At 42.1% G+C, this 18,830-nt stretch overlaps 1 protein-coding gene across 5 annotated transcripts in view; it reads left to right on the forward strand.

The window, feature by feature from the left end:
• PAAF1 (proteasomal ATPase associated factor 1) overlaps positions 1–18,830 on the forward strand; it is a 46,577-nt gene that overhangs the window by 26,845 nt on the left and 902 nt on the right. For 3 of the 5 annotated variants that reach the window (XM_032259029.1, XM_032259028.1, XM_032259033.1), the window contains 5 exons: positions 829–1,023; positions 6,398–6,489; positions 9,123–9,238; positions 11,090–11,172; positions 16,824–16,906. In XM_032259029.1, coding sequence (XP_032114920.1) covers positions 829–1,023; positions 6,398–6,489; positions 9,123–9,238; positions 11,090–11,172; positions 16,824–16,906 — 569 coding nt within the window. Of the gene's footprint in view, positions 1–828; positions 1,024–6,397; positions 6,490–9,122; positions 9,239–11,089; positions 11,173–16,823; positions 16,947–18,830 lie in introns of all 5 variants that reach the window. The other 2 variants (XM_032259030.1, XM_032259031.1) reach the window with 2 other exon arrangements.

Here is an 18,830-nt window from a genome sequence, read left to right on the forward strand (position 1 = left end):
TGCTTGCGGTGTTCATGACTTTTCAGTTATAAATGGAAGGACCTAGGAGCAAAGGGACTACTCTTGTTTGGCCAGAACGAGAAGTCACATCATTTTTCAGATGGAGAGGCTAACCCTTTTAATCAATTATTAGTGAAAGCAGCAGCAGGATATATGTGATTATATGTATATATAGCGGGATCTTGCCCCATCGTCCAGACGAGAGTGCCATGGAGCTGTCATGGCTTACTTCCGCCTTGACTTCATGGCTCAAGCAATCCTCCCACCTCAGCCTCCTGAGTGGCTGGGACCACAGTCATGAGCCACCATGCCCGAATTAAATTTTTTGTACAGACAGAGTCTTGCTGTGTTGCCCAGGCTGGTCTTGAACTCCTGAGCTCAAGAGATTCTCCTGCTTTAGTCTCCCAAAGTGCTGGAATTACAGGTGTGTACCACTGCACCTGGCCAAGGCAGTGATTTCCAAAGGCAGTGAATTATCTTAGGTGTCTACTTTTTTTTTTTTCTCCAAAGTTCTTGTTAAGGTATCTATTTTTAAAAAAGAGTTTTGAAGACAAAATAACTTGAACATGACTGCTCTAGCATACTTCACTAAAAATTAAATCTAGAACTTGTTTTCCCATGCTTCTCTTTCACAGCTAGACATTGATACATTGGGAAGCTGGGACTCTTATTTATTCCTGTTTTTCTAGCACTTGAATGTGGCCAGCATGTGATACCTGTTCAGAACATGTTTGTGAAGGGATGGAGTCATTTATGCAGCTCCATCTTCTCTGCCCTTGTATTCCTTTACTCCATCCTCCATCTTAGGGAGTTTTTTTCTCTTGCCAGGTATCCTGGATACAGCCATCGTTGATCGGGGGAGGAATGTGGTATCTGGTTCTCGAGATGGGACGGCACGACTTTGGGATTGTGGGCGCTCAGCCTGCTTGGGAGTCCTTGCAGACTGTGGCTCTTCCATCAATGGAGTGGCAGTGGGTGCTGCTGACAACTCCATAAACCTTGGCTCTCCTGAGCAGATGCCCAGTAAGTTGAAAATGATAGGTAAGCTTGTTTTATTTTCTTAGGTCCCCTTCAGTTTTTGCCTTAGTTTCCCGTTTTCTTCCTCATCCTTTTCTGCTCTGTACCTGGTATTTCTGTTTTCACCATACAATTAGTATTTATTCTGTACCTACCATGTTTCTATTGCTTTGGAATCTATAAAGGAAGTATATGTCATAGCACTGTGTTTGAGTAAGTACCATCTAATTTAGCAGATGAGACAAATGCCTATAAAACAGGATTGTCTGATCTTTTGGCCTCCCTGGGCCACACATAAAATACCCTTAACCTTGATGATAGCTGAGCTAAATAAAAAATAAATCTTATAATGTTTTAAGAAAGTTTATGAATTTGTATTGAGCCTCATTCAAAGCCATCCTGGGCTGCAGGTTGGACAAGCTTGCTGTAAAACATTTAGAGAACAGTAACATTTTGGCTGAAATAATTAGTGATTTTTTTACTTATTTTATTCTTTTAGAGATAGAGTCCTGCTGTTTTGCCCAGGCTGGCCTTGAACTCCTAGGCTTAAGTGACCCTCCCACCACAGCCTCCCTAATAGCTGGGACTATATATGTGTACCACTATGTCTGGCAAATTAGTGAGTCCTAATGCAAATATAATAGTTTCAGAGGGATGGCGTGTTCCCGGTTAGTGTAGATAGGAAAGATGTCACAAAAGAAATTGGCTTAAACATTCAAAGTATAGGTTCATGTTGAACAGACAGGATTGGTAAGGATAGGAGAATGGGAGCTAGGGCAAGGGGTAAGTGTAGGGGCAGTTTGCATAACAGCTTGGATGTGAAACTGAGTGTTATATAAAAGGATATGCTTGGCTGGGCTAGAAAGTTGATTTAAGAGGCTAGGCGCGGTGGCTCACTCCTGTAATCCCACCACTTTGGGAGGCCGAGGCAGGCGGATAACCTGAGGTCAGGAGTTCAAGACCAGCCTGACCAATATGATGAAACCCAGTCTCTACTAAAAATATAAAAATTAGCCAGGTGTGGTGACATGCGCCTGTAATCCCAGCTACTTGGGAGGCGGAGGTTGCAGTGAGCTGAGATTGTGCCATTGCATTCCAGCGTGGGCAACAAGAGCAAAGCGAAACTCTGTCTCAAATAAAAAAAGAAAGTTGAATTAGAGGGGTAGTAGTGGGAAATGGGTTAAAAAGCTGTGGTGAGAGAATAATAAAGGTCCTAATAAGGTAACTTTAATTCTTATTTTTCTGTGATAATAATTACATTTCTGTTCCATAGGACAATTTTTTTTTCTACCATTGTCTGAGCCCCTCACATTTTAAAAAATAGACCTTATTTTTTAGCACCCTTTTAGATTCACAGCAAAATTTAGCAGAAAGTTTTGCCCTAACCACCCACACATAGCCTTCCTTACTGTCAGCATCCACCACCAGAGTGGTACATTTGTTGCAGCTGATGAACCTGTGTGACACATCATTATCACCCAAAATCCATACATTAGGGTATGGATTGGTATTATACATCCTATAGGGTCTGACAAATGTACAGTGACATGTATTCACCATTGTAGTATCATACATAGTAGTTTCTTAGCCCTAAAAATCCTCTGTACTCTGTTCAGGCAATCCTCCTGCCTCTCAGCCTCTCAAGTAGCTAGGACTACAGGCATGCACCACCACACCTAGCTAATTTTTTTTTTGTAGAGACAGGGTCATGCTATGTTGCTCAGGCTGGTCTTGAACTCCTTGCCTCAAGAGATCCTCCCATCTTAGCCTCCCAAAGTGCTAGGATTACAAGCATAAGCCACTGTTCCTGGCTCTAAAGTAATTTAAATGAAAATATTATTTCTTGTTTTCTGTACTTTTTAATTTCCCAGTTACTCTTCAGCCTATTCTAGGATGGTTTATGCCCAAGTACTTGACCAGAATAGCTGTTGTTAAAGTCACCAGTGCCAGTGACCTTCGTTTTTTTTTTTTTTTTTTTTTTTTTTTGAGATGAAGTCTTGCTCTGTCACCCAGACTGGAGTGCAGTGGTGCAATGGCGCAATCTCTCAACTCACTGCAACCTCTACCTCCCAGTTCAAGTGATTCTCGTGTCTCCTGCGTAGCTGGAATTACGGGTACCCACCACCATGCTTGGCTAATTTTTGTATTTTTAGTTGAGCCGAGGTTTCACCATGTTGGCCAGGCTGGTCTTGAACTTCTAACCTCAAGTGATGCCCCCTCCTTAGCCTCCCAAAGTGCTGGGCTTACAGGCATGATCTACAGGCCCCAGCCACCAGTGACCTTCCTATTGCCTAATCCAATCTTATTTCTCTAAGGTTGTCTTTCTGAATTCAGTGGTATTTCATGTAGTAAACCCTCTCCTCAAAAAACATTTTTCTTTCATGGCTTCTGTGATACCACACAACACTGGTTTTCTTCCTATTTCATTGACTGCTACTTCTTAAAGATCTCCTTTTATGAAACTCCTCTCTTCTACCTTTAAATAATAGAGGGCCCCACTATTAAGTCCTGGGCCCTCAGCTGTAACTACAGTTTCTCCCTTTGTGATCTCATCTATTCTATAGCTATCATTATTTAAACTGATGACGATTTCCAAAGTTCATATAAAGCATAGACCTCTTACCTGAGTTTCAGGCTCTATTTCGATGTCTAATAAATAAGTTGAACTTACCTTGTTTAACAAGGAGTATTTTACCCCTCCCCACCCCAGACTATTTTTTTATCTCAGAAAATGGCACCACTATCTACCCATTTGCTCAAGCACCAAGCTTGAGATTCACTCACAGTTCACCCCCTCTTTCCTCATGTCTCACATCAGCAAAGTCTATCATCTTCTAACTTCAAAGTGTTTCTAATTTTTCTATTTCTCTCTCTCCCTCCCCATCTCTCCCTTCCTTCTGCCAACATCATGGTCCAATCTATCATCTATTGCCTGTACTACTGCCTAGACTATTCTCCTATAACCCATTCTTTTCAGAACAATCACTGTGGTCATTTAAGAAAATCATAAGTCATGTCATACTCCTGCTTAAAACTCTCCAGTGGCCTCCCTTTATACATATGTTGAAATCATAACCCCTTAGCATGGCTTGCAACAAGCTCTTATACTTTCTGACCGTGGCATGGCATTTCTCTCTATTCTCATGTCATACCACCCTCTGCCAGGCCCACTACATTTTGGCTGCAGGCCTTTAGTTTCTTCTTTCGATACAGTGGACTCTCCCAGTCTCCTGGACTTTGCTTTCTTCTTCTTCTTTTTTTTTTTTTTTTTTAATTGAGATGGAGCCTCCCTCTGTCACCTAGGCTGGAATGCAGTGGCACATTCTCAGCTCACTGTAACCTCCACCTCCTGGGTTCAAACCATTCTGCCTTAGCCTACCAAGTAGCTGGGATTATAGGTGTACGGCACTGTACCTGGCTAATTCTTGTATTTTTAGTAGAGATGGGGTTTTGCCATGTTGCCCAGGCTAGTCTTGAACTCTTGACCCCAAGTGATCCACCCACCTTGGCCTCAAAAGTTCTGGGTACATGAGCCACCACACCTGGCCTGACTTTGCCTTCTTTTTCCCTTAGTCTGGAGTATACTTCCTGCAGCTCTTCACATGACTGGTTTCTGTTCATTATTCAGGTCTCACCATTCAGTTGAAAAGCGAGGCCGGGCATGGTGGCTCACGCCTGTAATCCCAACACTTTGGGAGGCCAAGACGGGCGGATCAGTAGGTCAGGAGTTTGAGACCAGCCTGGCCAACATGATGAAACCCCATCTCTACAAATAAAAAAAATTAGCCAGGTGTGGTGGCGCACGCCTGTATTCCCATCTACTCTGGAGGCTGAGGCAGGAGAATCGTGTGAACCCAGGAGGTGGAGGATGTGATGAGCAGAGGTCATGCAATAGCACTCCAGCCTGGATGACAGAGCAAGACTCCATCTCCAAAAGAAAAAGAGAAAAGTGACCTCCATAGAGGCTTTTTAAAGTTGAAGTTTGGGCTGGACATGGTGGCTCACACCTGTAATCCCAGCACTTTGGGAGGCTGAGGTGGACAGATTGCTTGAGCCCAGGAATTTGAGACCAGACTGGCCAACATGGTGAGACCCCCATCTCTATACAAAAGTTTTTTTAAACAACTAAAGTTGAAGTTTAAATTTAAAGTTACCCTCCCCAGTTAGCCTCCCACCATCTATTCACTTCTGATCTTATTTTCCTATTTTATTTTCTTTTAGAACTCATCACTTTCTGAAAGTGTTCTACTTGTTTATTTACCTATTCAGTAGACCCTTTGAGAGTAAGGACCTTATCTGTTTGTCCATCACTATTTCCTTAGCAGTTTGAATAGCATGTGATGTCATCACATAGAAGATGATGGTTAAAAAAAAAAAAAAAAAGAATAGTGCCTGATACATAGTAAGCCCTAAAGAAATATTTGATGAGTAAATGAATAAATTTCATTTCCTCCAGGCTGTAAGATCTTTGAGGTCAGGGACTGTTTTTTCCAGCATTGTATCCCTGCTTCAAGTGTGGTGTCTTATCACGGTATAAACAACTTAATATTTTAAAAGTTGGATTTATTGCCAGTCCTGGTGTGCACACCTTAGTCTCAGCTACTCCGGAGACTGAGGCAGGAGAATTGCTTGTGCCCAGGCATTCAAGGCTGTAGGGTACCATGATTGTGCTTGTGAATGGCTCCTGCACTACACCCTGGACAACATACCAAAAACAAGTAACACACACACGTATTTTAAAAATGAATTTGGATTTACTGAGGTATTTTTTACATATGGTAAAAGTCACGCTTCTCCTTGGCTATTGGATACCATTAAAAAACTTTTTTTTTTTTTTTTTTTTTTTTTTTTTGGTTGGTTTTTTTCTTTTTTCCCACGCTGGAGTACAATGGCGCGATCTCGGCTCACGGCAACCTCTGCCTCCTGGGTTCAGGCAATTCTCCTGCCTCAGCCTCCTGAGTAGCTGGGATTACAGGCACGTGCCACCATGCCCAGCTAATTTTTTGTATTTTTAGTAAAGACAGGGTTTCACCATGTTGACCAGGATGGTCTCGATCTCTTGACCTTGTGATCCACCCGCCTCGGCCTCCTAAAGTGCTGGGATTACAGGCGTGAGCCACCACACCCGGCCAAAAAACAGTTTTAAAACGTAAAAATAAAGTCAGTCTTTTTAATTGTATGGTTCTGTAAGTTTTGACAAATATGTCCAGTTATGTAAATAATACCACAGTGAGATACAGAACATAACAAATGTTTTCTTTGTAATAAGTGAATTGCTAACATAGAGTATAATCAGCAATCAACCATTAGTATTGGTGCTTTGTGGGCACTGCCAGCTGATCGGCCTCACTGTTACTAACACAGTTCATTTGTCATGCAGGTGAACGGGAGGTTGGAACAGAGGCAAAAATGCTGCTGTTGGCCCGGGAAGATAAGAAACTTCAGTGCTTGGGACTACAGAGCAGGCAGCCGGCAAGTGCTTCCTATATGACCTTTGAACTCGGAGGCAACCTTGGTCACTCTGTTTCTTAGAAAGCTATTTTGGAAACATTTCTACTTGTTCCCTGTGTTCACTTTTGAGAAACCTGCATAAGAGGCAGTATAGAGTAATGATTAAGAGTGTGGGATTTGGGCCGGGCGCGGTGGCTCAAGCCTGTAATCCCAGCACTGTGGGAGGCCGAGGCGGGTGGATCACGAGGTCAAGAGATCGAGACCATCCTGGTCAACATGGTGAAACCCCTTCTCTACTAAAAATACAAAAAATTAGCTGGGCATGGTGGCGTGTGCCTATAATCCCAGCGACTCAGGAGGCTGAGGCAGGAGAATTGCCTGAACCCGGGAGGCGGAGGTTGCGGTGAGCCGAGATCGCGCCATTGCACTCCAGCCTGGGTAACAAGAGCGAAACTCCGTCTCAAAAAAAAAAAAAAAAAAAAAAAAAAGAGTGTGGGATTTGAAATAAGGGCAACATTTAAATCCCAGTTCTTTTTTTTTTTTTTTTTTTTAAGACAGAGGCCCGCTCTGTTGCCCAGGCTGGGTGCAGTGGCACAATCTTGGCTCAGCTCATTGCAACCTCTGCCTCCTAGGTTCAAGTGATTCTCCTGCATCAGCCTCCCGAGTAGCTGGGATTACAGGCCTTCCATCATGCCTGGCTAATTTTTTTGTTTTCAGTAGAGACAGAGTTTCGCCATGCTGGCCAGGCTGGTCTCAAACTCATGACCTCAAGTGATCCACCCTCCTCAGCCTCCAAAAGTGCTGGGAGTACAGGTGTGAGCCACTGTGCCTGGCCCTAAATCCCAGTTCTTGTGCAACACTTGAAGATAATAATAAAATAAATCTCAGTACTTCTATTAATAGAAGTATTAATACTTTATGGTTATAGCATTGGACAAGTTACTTAACCTCTCTGAGCCTGTTTTTTCTTCACTAAATTGGGTATAATAGGGTATGTGTTGAGGATTAAATGCTCTAGTGTTTTGTGATCTTTGTTAAGTCACTTTTCCTCTCTGGGCCTTAGTGTGCTACCTAAAATGATGAAGTTGTATAGCTTTTCTTTCTTTATGAGTCCTGCTACCTCTAAGGTAATGTAAAAAAATTCTGAGTAAAGAACTCATGTTACCAGGCATGGTCTCATGCCTGCAATCCCAGCTTTCTGGGAGGCCCAGAAAGAGTGGATTGCTTGAGTCCAGGAGTTCGAGACTGGCCTGGGCAAAAGACCCCATCTCTATTAAAAATATAAAAATTAGCTGGGCATGGTGGCATGTACCTGTAATCCCAGCTACAGTTACTTGGGTTGCTGAGGTGGGAGGATCACCTTAGCCTGGAAGGTCGAGGCTGCAATGAGCCAAGATTATGCCACTCCACTCCAGCCTGGGGAACCAGAGTGAGACCCTGTCTCAAAAAAAAGGACTCATGCATTCAGGACTCTTGATCAGTTAATGAACAGAACTATTAGTTGAAGTTTCTTCCTACATCCTCTGAAGTTTTCTGGGCAGATTATGCTCTTAACTAAATTCTCTCTTCCCAGAGATTAGATTTTTAAAATGTCCTTCTAGCTCCTGTAATCGTCATCCAGACAACTGGAATGATTTGCTTTGGCCACAGGGTTTGCTGTTTTCATTTCCTCTTGTTAATCCATTGTGCTGGTGATGTTTCCATTTTCAAAGTTTGTTTCAGGAACATTACAGTTTTTGCTAATGCTGGCTTTTACTTCCAGAGAGAAACCAGGGTTGTTTATTTTGATTTTGGCCTTTTTTTTTTTTAGAATGTTTGGGGAAGACATCAGTTTGAGCTAACAGTAAGGAATTAATGAAAATCTAATAACATATTTCTCAGATTCATGGGGAGAATTGTGATTCTTTACATTGCTACTTTATTTAAGCCTGTTTATTTTCCTACAAAATACCCTCCTTCAAAACGTTGAAGTAACATGGAGCAAAACTTACATGGGAGAATTGCACGTGGCTCTCAAATAGAAGGTGTCATGAAAAAGGGGAAAAGAAGGAGTTTTGATGGTGAGGATCCTGTGAGACAGTATGTTGAGTGGTAGTAGTTGGAAAACTGCCACCTCAGAATATGTTACATAAACTGCTCAAGTCCTTAGCCAACCTCAGGTTCCTGAAATTCTGGGAGTACTGCTTCTCAGTTTTTGGTGAATGTGTAATTTACCATTTGAGAATAATTAAGGGGGGAAGGAAGAAAATATCTCAAAAAATAGTGAAATTTTTCCTTTTTTGGTGCCTGTTTATTCCTGGAAACAAACAAATCTTTTTTTTTTTTTTTTTTTTTGGAGACGGAGTTTCGCTCTTGTTACCGAGGCTGGAGTGCAATGGCGCGATCTCGGCTCACCGCAACCTCCGCCTCCCGGGTTCAGGCAATTCTCCTGCCTCAGCCTCCTGAGTAGCTGGGATTACAGGCACGCGCCACCATGCCCAGCTAATTTTTTGTAGTTTTAGTAGAGACGGGGTTTCACCATTTTGACCAGGATGGTCTTGATCTCTTGACCTTGTGATCCACCCGTCTCGGCCTCCCAAAGTGCTGGGACTACAGGCTTGAGCCACCAACAAACTAATCTTTAAACAGCATTTTTGCCTACTACTTGTTCCCAGGTGTTCCTCTTTATTGGCTCAGATGCTTTCAACTGCTGTACTTTTCTCTCTGGCTTCTTGCTATTGGCTGGGACTCAAGATGGAAACATTTATCAGCTGGATGTGAGGAGTCCAAGGTGAGTCACCATTCATTACATGATGTAGGTCTTCTACAGAGTGGAAATTTTTATTGGCTTTAACATTGATTTAGCCTAGCATATAGATGACTATTGAATCAAGGGTATATTTTTCCATTTATAAAGGTTTTCCAGTCCGAATTTTCTGATTCTTCTTATTATTCCTGGACTCATATTAAAAGATAATATGATTCATACTGTCATGATTGTCTGACTAACGATTGCTTTGAAAATTAAGCTTAAATATGAACTAACATTTCATTTAAATTGGTTGTCTATAACTTTTAACCTTAAAGAGCTCAGTAATTTTCTCAGACTTTAGACCCTGGCTAGCCTAAGATTAATCATTTTTAGTTCAAGGAACCCAGCTCTGTTTGTTATGCAGTTTTGATCATGACTTTTCGAAAACAGGCTTTTTCTTGGTCTTAAAGATATCCCGGCTGGGCACAGTGGCTCACGCCTGTAATCCCAGCACTTTGGGAGGCCAAGGTAAGCGGATCATAAGGTCAGGAGTTTTCGAGACCAGCCTGGTCAACGTGGTGAAACTCTGTCTCTACTAAAAATACAAAAATTAGCCAGGTGTGGTGGCACACGCCTGTAGTTCCAGCTACTCAGGAGACTGAAGCAGGAGACTCGCTTGAACCCAGGAGGCAGAGGTTGCAGTGAGCTGAGACCACACCATTACACTCCAGCCTGGATGACAGAGCAAGACTCCATCTCATAAATAAATAAATAAATAAAAATAAAGATTGCCAAAGAGAATCATACAATCTCTCTGTTGCAGGATTTAACAATTTCTACAATTCTGTCCCTTCCTCCTTTCATTTCCTTCCTTTTCAACTGATATTTATTGAGTAGCTTCTGTGGGTACCAGGCTTGGTGCAGGGCACTGAAAAACAGAAATAAAAGATACAGATTCTGCCGTTGAGGCACTTGGAATCTAATGGTAAACACAAGTAAAAGACTATTGTGCAGTGTGATCACTTGTCTGACAGCACTATCCACAGAAATTTAAGGAAAAGGAGAGGGAAGGAGGTAAGACTGCTTCTCCAAGGAAATGAGAAATATTGGGTCTTGTTGAGTAGGAAGTTACCAATTAAGGAGGAAAAGAGCTTGCCTCGGTAGAATCTCATTTGTAGAATCTCATGTATAGAATCTCATATATGAAGGCATGTGATGATGGGTTGCTTTGAGGGGTCTTTGACGGGTATGGTCCTTGCAGATGGGGGCAGTGGTGAGAAGTGATGCCAGACAGGAAAACAGGAGCCGCTTAGACCTTACCTGTCATTCTAAGTTTATTCCAAGAGCAGGGAAGAAATTCCTGTAGATGGTGACTAGCTTATACCTTTTCTTCCATTATTTCAGTTACTTAATTTTTGCTTTTTTTCTTTTTCCTTTTCTTTTCTTCTTTTTTTTTTTTTGCCTCCACAGAGATAGGGAATCCCTGATCACTATTATAAAATCACCCTTACATATATATTAAATTGATTCTCACTCAGCATTCCTTTTCTTTTTAGAGTCCTGACAATTTTAATATTTTATAACAAATCTTTCATTAAGTGAAAATGTTAATATACTGCTAATATTGTTTTCTTCAATGTATATCATACCTGCCCGAAAAACTCAGGATTTGGGTGCTGACTTAGTTCATGTGTAGAGACATGGATGGTTTTAAATGAATTACCTTAATCTGCAAGTTAAGGTTCTTGCCAGGAGAGAAACCATAGAAATGTTTAATCTTTCTCCACATTTATCCTGTTTGTTCTTACATAGTTAGTACTATATGTTGAATATAGTCAAGTATTGCTTTTGAAGAAAGAAAGTAAAATTTCCCCTCTTTCTGAATCCTAGGGCTCCAGTACAAATCATCCACAGATCAGGAGCACCAGTCCTGTCCCTGCTAAGTTTCAGAGATGGATTCATTGCTAGCCAAGGTGGGTCCGTGGGCCAATTGAGAGAGATGCTTCTCTGTAGTTCAGTTAATTAAACATAGTTTTAAGGGTGTGATCTATGGCAGCGTTGGGGCATGGTCCCCCATGATTCTTTGGCATATTGTACTTATCAATAGTGTTTGTCACTCTGTGTTGTGATTGTCTGTGTCTTCCTTCAGTTCAAACTCCTTGAGGGTGATGAGTTGCCTTATTCATTGTGTTATTCCCAGAATTTAGCTCAATGCCCACCACTCTTCTGCCCTAAAGGAGCTCACAGTAAGGCAGACAGAAGTGATTGTATGATTGCAGTCCAGTTTGATAAGGACTGCATCAGAAGACTGCATGAGGACATGGAGAACAGCTAATTCTAGAGGTAGGAGTGCTGTCAGCAAGGTCTTCATGGACTAGGTGGCATGTAAGCCAATAAAGATTTCACCCACTGGAGATGTAAAGATGGACACTGAAAGCTGAAGCGATTGTGTCTGCAAAGTCATAGATGAGGGAAGGGGGGCAAAAGAAGAAGGGCACTAGCATTTCCTGAGGGCCTGCTATGCAATAGGTACTGTGTTTGATGCTTTACATACATATTCTAGGTAAAGCGAGTACCTTGGTATAGCCAGGACAAACTGTTTGGAATGGAGTTTAGGAATGATGTTGGGGAAATGCCTGGAACAAAGTGTACATTAAGGGACACTGGATTCCTGTAGGAATGATGTAGGTGAGGAGGACTGGAGTATACAGCCTGGACAGACTACCTACTTTGAACATTTCAGTGTATCAGCTAGGATGTTTTGAGCTATTATTTACAGAATACCCAGCTGAACATGGCTTAAACAGATAGGAAAATATACTGCTTCACTTAACAAGAAGTCCAGATTTTGTTTCTGATTATAATAATTTAATGATTTCAAAATAAAATCAACCAAGGAGACTAAGGAAACTTGATAACTAAGTCAGTGTATTCTGGATTGGATCCAGGATGTTAAGGTTGACATCTTTATTTTAACAGGCGTAAGACGATAGATAACACTTGGGAAAAACTGAAACTGACTAAGGGCATATGGGGACTTTCTATACAATCTTTTAACTTTTCTGTTAATATAAGATGTTTTACCCCCTTTTTTTTTTTTTTTTTTTTTTGAGACGGAGTTTTACTCTTGTTACCCAGGCTAGAGTGCAATGGCACGATCTCGGCTCACCGCAACCTCCACCTCCTGGGTTCAGGCAATTCTCCTGCCTCAACCTCCTGAATAGCTGGGATTACAGGCATGCGCCACCATGCCCAGCTAATTTTTTGTATTTTTAGTAGAGACGGGGTTTCACCATGTTGACCAGGATGGTCTCCATCTCTTGACCTTGTGATCCACCCGCCTTGGCCTCCCAAAGTGCTGGGATTACAGGCTTGAGCCACCGCACCCGGCTTCTTTTTTTTTTTTAATTTAAAAAGCAAATAGGCTGGGCAGGGTGGCTCATACCTGTAATCCCAGCATTTTGGGAGGCTGAGGTGGGAGGATCACTTGAGCCCAGGAGTTTGAGACCAGCCTGGGCAACATAGGAGACCCTGTCTCTACAAAAAATAAAAATTAGCCAGGCGTGGTGGCTCATTTCTGTGGTCCTAGCTACTCAGGAGGCTGAGGTGGGAGGATCACCTGAGCCTAGGAGGTTGAGGCTGCAGTGAGCCATGATTGTGCCACTGCATAACAGCCTAGGTGACAAAGCGAGACCCTATCTCAAAAATACTTTTTTTAATTTAAAAAAAAGTCTTAAAAGATAGTGACTGAGGGTGGGGGGTTGGCGTGGTGGCTCACACCTGTAATCCCAACACTTTGGGAGGTCAAAATGGGTGGATGACTTGTGGTCAGGAGTTTGAGAACATCCTGGCCAACACGGTGAAACCCTGTCTCTACTAAAAACACAGAAATTAACTGGGCATGGTGGCATGTGTCTGCAGTCCCAGCTTCTCGGGAGGCTGAGGCAGGAGAATTGCTTCAGCCTGGGAGGCAGAGGTTGCAGTGACCTGAGATTGTATCACTGCACTCCAGCCTAGGTGACAGAGTGAGACTCCATCTAAAAAAAAAAAATTTTTTTTTAAATAAGGTTGGGTGTGGTGCTGACGCCTGTAATCCCAGCACTTTGGGAGGCCAAGGTGGGTGGATCACCTGAGGTTAGGCATTCAAGACCAGCCTAGCCAACATGGTGAAACCTCATCTCTACTAAAAATACAAAAATTAGCTCTGTGTGATGGTGTACACCTATAATCCCAGCTACTCGGGAGGCAGAGGCAGGAGAATTGTTGAACCAGGGAGATGGAGGTTGCAGTGAGTCGAGACAGAGCCACTGCACTCTAGCCTGGGCGACAGAATGAGACTCTGTCTCAAAAAAAAAAAAAAAAAAAAAATTAAACAAGAAAAGCTTTAGCAAGAAAAGAGAAACAAAACCAAGAATCTAGCTTCTTTTCCATTTTGGCTCTTTCCACCCTAGCGTGCTGGCTTTTGTCCTCCAGTTTGTTCCCTTATGGTCTCAGTACAAGATAGCTGCAGCAGTTGTCTTTCTCATATAACAGTGGATATTCTGTCCTTTTTAAGAAGAAGGAAAATTTCCTCAGAGGCAGCCCCTAAACTTGCAGACTTACCTTATTGGCCAGAATTATACCACATGCCCCCACCTTAGACTCTGGCAAGGAGAATGAAATTACTGTAATTGGCTTGCACTAATCAAGATTAACCCCTGGGTCACTTGTTAGTAGAAACAATTTGGGATTCTTTTAGCTGGGAAAAGGGCAGGGAAATAGTTGTTGAGTAGGCAGCCAACAGTGTCCAGATTTCCATGGCCATTGCTCTGACATAGGAAGGTAGCCTTTGTCCCAGTTAAAACTGGTACCTTATTTCCCCTGCCCTTCTCCTCCAGGATTTCTAGACCATAATAAACTGACAACCAACCAATACTCTCAATCTCTCCTTCTTCCCATGCCTTGGCATCAATTTGGTGATGCAGCAGTACCCTGCTTCAGAACCTTGCTAAGAGAAGAGCTGGCATAACACTTGTGGCACCCTGCCTTGATGCTGCTGCCACCACATATGTGATCCATTTCATTTTCTCCCTGCACCAGATTTCTGGAATGAGGAATTTTGCTGCCATACCACACTCTCCCAGTAGATCTCTCTGCAGTTCAGTCTCCATTCCTGTCCCTCTACTCATATTGTCCTCTTAAAGGCCACCAATGATGTGCTTCTTGCTAGGTTCAGTGTCTCATCCACTAATCCCTAAGTTTTCTTGAGGGCAGGTACCATTCTTCTTCATCTCTGTATCCCTAGCTTTACATAGGTCTGAAGAATCTCCATAAATACTTGTTCAATGAATGAGTAAAGATTCTTCATCTTTTATCACTCTTAGTGTTAATTATCACTATTATTTCTTCTTAAAACTCTTGTCTCTTGACTTCTGTGACACTATTTAATTTCCTGGTTATTCTTTCTTTCCAGTTACTGCTCCTTTCCTGGGTTTCAGTAGTTTATGTTTGTAAGTGCCTAGCATGATTCATAGTTCTCAAATTGTTTTTTGAACTTGAATCCTTTTGCTATTCCTTTTATTGTTGCCTTCCCTAAGCCGGAGAAATTTCCTAGTTCAGCTTTTGTTTGTTCTTTTACCTTTTCTTTGTCCATGCTTCTTCTTTAGCATAGCATGTCAACTGTTAACATAGCTTTAGCTGTTAATGATGGGAATCCATAGCTCTAGCCCTGACCTGGTACTTAGCCCTCATTTTATTGGGCAACGGTATGATGTAGAAAGAACACAGAATTTAAACCTAAACTGACAACCAAACCAATTAGTTTAAATCCTCACTTTCTCACTTACTATTAGATTCAGCCCTGTGAAATTTTTTTTTCTTAGATGGAGTCTCCCTCTATTGCCTAGGATGGAGTGCAGTGGTGCAGTCTTGGCTCACTGCAACCTCTGCCTCCTGGGTTCAAGTGATTTTCCTGCCTCAGCCTCCAGAGTACCTGGGACTACAGGTGTACCGCCACCACACCCGGCTATTTTTTTTGTATGTGTATTTTTAGTAGAGACAGGGGTTCATCATGTTGGTCAGGCTGGTCTCGAACTCCTGACCTTGTGATCCACCCACTTCGGCCTCCCAAAGTGCTGCGATTACAGGTGTGAACCACTGCACCCTTATTCTTAATATTTGACGACCAAAATTCTTAATATTTGACCAGTTTTGACTTATAAAAATGTCACACATGTACGGTTTAATCTAATTGCTCTGTGACCTTGGTCATAAGTTTTCTATGCTTGAGTTTCCTTAGAGATAAAATATGTAAAATACCTGCCGTAAGGCAGACATTCTATAAATGTTAATGTCTTGTTACTCCTGCTAGCACCCCACGCCCTGATAATCTCTCCTAAAATGTGTTCCTTATCCTCATGTTCTAATGATAAGACACACACCTACCAAAAGTAGAACATATCTTACAGGGTAAGATATGTTGAAGTATCAAAGGAATAATAAATATTAGAGGAGATGGATAGAGAAAGAATTCACCATATAGGATGGTGACAAATATTAATAGCTTCCTGGAGATGATGGAAATAGAGCAGGCCTTATCTAGTGGATAACATTTGTATATAGAAACTTATGAGTGCAGAAGAAAAGCTATAGTAATCATATGCTGTTCCGAGATGGAAAAAACTCAATACTAGATGTCACTTTTCCTTGTTGAATGACATAATAACAGTGAGAAGCTGATAAAAGATTATGGCGGGTTTCCCACTCTGGCTTAAAGTGAGATTTTCTGCTACAAGAGGAATGTGGTCTTCAAACCTAGAGCCATACTGCAGCACATCCAAAGCCTATGTTGTCTCAGTGGCACCTCTAAAGTACCTTCTTGATGTGCCCATCAAGAACCAGCAGGTAGGCCTCCCAGGGCCTCGATATTTCTCCCCTCCTGTGTCCCACCTGTAGGCCATTAGACATTCCCTATTACAAATAATAATCTAGGATAAGTTTGCAAATATATATATATATACACACATACCCCCACACTTGTGGTTGCTTGCTCTGTGCCTTTGAATGGCATTGCTAATCAAAGACATCCCTTCTTCCCACAGAACTCACACTTACTCTTCAAATCCACCCAGCTCAGCATTCCAGGCAGCCACTATAGGTCATCATAATTGGCCCACATAGGCAGGGCACGGTGGTTCACGCTTGTAATCCCAGCACCTTGGGAGGCTGAGGCGGGCAGATCAGCTGAGTTCGGAAATTCGAGACCAGCCTGGCCAACATGGTGAAACCTTGTCTCTACTAAAAATATAAAAATTAGTCGGGTGTGGTAGCCGACACCCATAATCCCAGCTGCTTGGGAAGCTGAGGCAGGAGAATTGCTTGAACCCCAGACGTGGAGGTTGCAGTGAGCTGAGACCATGCCTTTGCATGCCAGCCTGGGCAACAAGAGCAAAACTCTGTCTCCGAAAAAAAAAAAAAGAAAAAAGAAAACAATATATATAGGCTCACATGGTAAGATCTGTTTGCCATTCTGGGTCTTTGAACCATCTTCTTTAGGCTAGTGTTCTACAGGAGCAAATAAAAATATTGAGCTTTAAACTCTTTGGATGCAGTTTTCTCTTATATGAATTTTCTTTCTGCCTTTTAGGTGATGGAAGCTGTTTTATTGTCCAGCAGGACTTAGACTATGTCATTGAGCTCACTGGGGCTGACTGTGACCCTGTGTACAAGGTACAGGCTCAAGATGAGATCAGGCCTGGGTGATTCTCATGTGAGATCTAGGGCTTTTATAAAACTGTATCCAGCTACCTTGTGGTCATTAGGGATGATAAAATAGTGCATATCGTTTAAGCAACGTGGTGGGAGGGGAAGACATCAAGAGCTTGAGTCAGAAGTGACTTCTGGGCCAGGCACAGTGGCTCAGATCTGTAATCCTAGCACTTTGGGAGGTCGGGCAGATCACTTGAGGTAGGGAGTTCAAGACCAGCCTGGCCAGCATGGTGAAACCCCGTCTCTACTAAAAATACAAAAAAATTAGCTGGGTGTGGTGGCACACGCTTGTAGTCCCAGCTACTTGGAAGGCTGAGGAAAGAGAATCGCTTGAATCTGGGAGGCGGAGGCTGCAGTAAGCTGAGATCATGCCACTACACTCCAACCTGGGCAACAGAGTGAGACTGCATCTCAAAAAACAAAAAGAACTGATTGACAGCTATAATGCCAGCACTTTGGGAGGCTGAGGCAGGTTCAACTCCTTGAACCCAGGAGTTCAGAACCAGCCTGGGCAATAAGATGAGACCCCTGTCTCTACAAGAAATACAGAAAAATTAGCTAGGGATGGTGGTGCACACACCTGTAGTCTCAGCTACTCATTCAGGACGCTGAGAAGGGATAATTGCTTGGGCCTGGAAAGTTGAGGCTGCAGTGAGCTGTGATGGTGCACACCAGCCTAGGTGACAGAGTGAGACCCTGTCTCAAAAAAAAAAAAAAAAAAAAAGACTTCATCAGTTACTAGCTCCATAAACTTAAAAACTTACTTCACCTCACTAGCCTGTCAATTCATCCATAAAATGAAGTTCGTAATATAAAAGCTCTTTGTAAATAAATATATTCCATAAATATTATTCATTATTATTATTAAAACTTGTTGACTGATTTTTCCTTTGTTTAGAAAGAGAAAAAAGGGAAATATTTATTGACCAGACATTGTGGTGAACGTTTTATAGATATTATCTACTCTTTGTTACTGTTTGTTGAGGTGTAGGTATTACTTTTTTTCTTTTTTAGAGGCAGGGTTTCACCATGTTGGTCAGGCTGGTCTTGAACTCCCGACCTCAGGTAATCCACCTGCCTCGGCCTCCCAAAGTGCTGGGATTACAGGTGTGAGCCACTGCACCTGGCTTGAAGTGTAGGTATTACTATTCCTATTTTTTCCTACAATTTTTAAAAAGTTGTACAGTTAATATCTATAAAAGTTGAAACCATACAGAATTATACACATTTAAAAGTCTCCTTTATGACCTTTTTGGTTCTCTTCCTTTTTTCCAAAAGTAACTAGTGTTAATAGTTTGGCATATATTTTTCAAGACTGTTTTCAGAGAATTTGCAGACTTAATCTTTATTAAAGTAAATAAGATACTTTTATATTCAGCCTGTACATAATTGAGACTATTCTCTATATATTGCCCCGTGAAATTTTTTTTTCTTTTTTTCTTTTTTTTTGAGATGGAGTCTCACTCTGTCACCCAGGCTAGAGTACAATGGCGCGATCTCGGCTCACTGCAACCTCTGCCTCCCAGGTTCAAGCGATTCTCCTGCCTCAGCCTCCTGAGTAGCTGGGATTACAGGCATGTGCCACCGCACCCAGCTAATTTTTGTATTTTTAATAGAGATGGGGTTTCAACATCTTGGCGAGGCTGGTCTCGAACTCCTGACCTCATGATCCACCCGCCTTGGCCTCCCAAAGTGCTGTGATTACAGGCGTGAGCCATTGCTCCTGGCCGTGAAATTTTTTTTTAACTTACCATCTTAGAGCTAATTCCATGTAAATGCATAAAGATATATTTCATTTTTTAAACTTCTTGTGTAGTGTTCTTTATTTTGAATCAACATATTTCCATTGTACAAATGAGGAAACTGGGGTCCAGAGGGGCTGAGA

This window comes from Sapajus apella, unplaced genomic scaffold (genome assembly GCF_009761245.1).
Source record: "Sapajus apella isolate SASKATOON/1434 unplaced genomic scaffold, GSC_monkey_1.0 scaffold106, whole genome shotgun sequence".
Taxonomy (NCBI): Eukaryota; Metazoa; Chordata; class Mammalia; order Primates; family Cebidae; genus Sapajus; species Sapajus apella.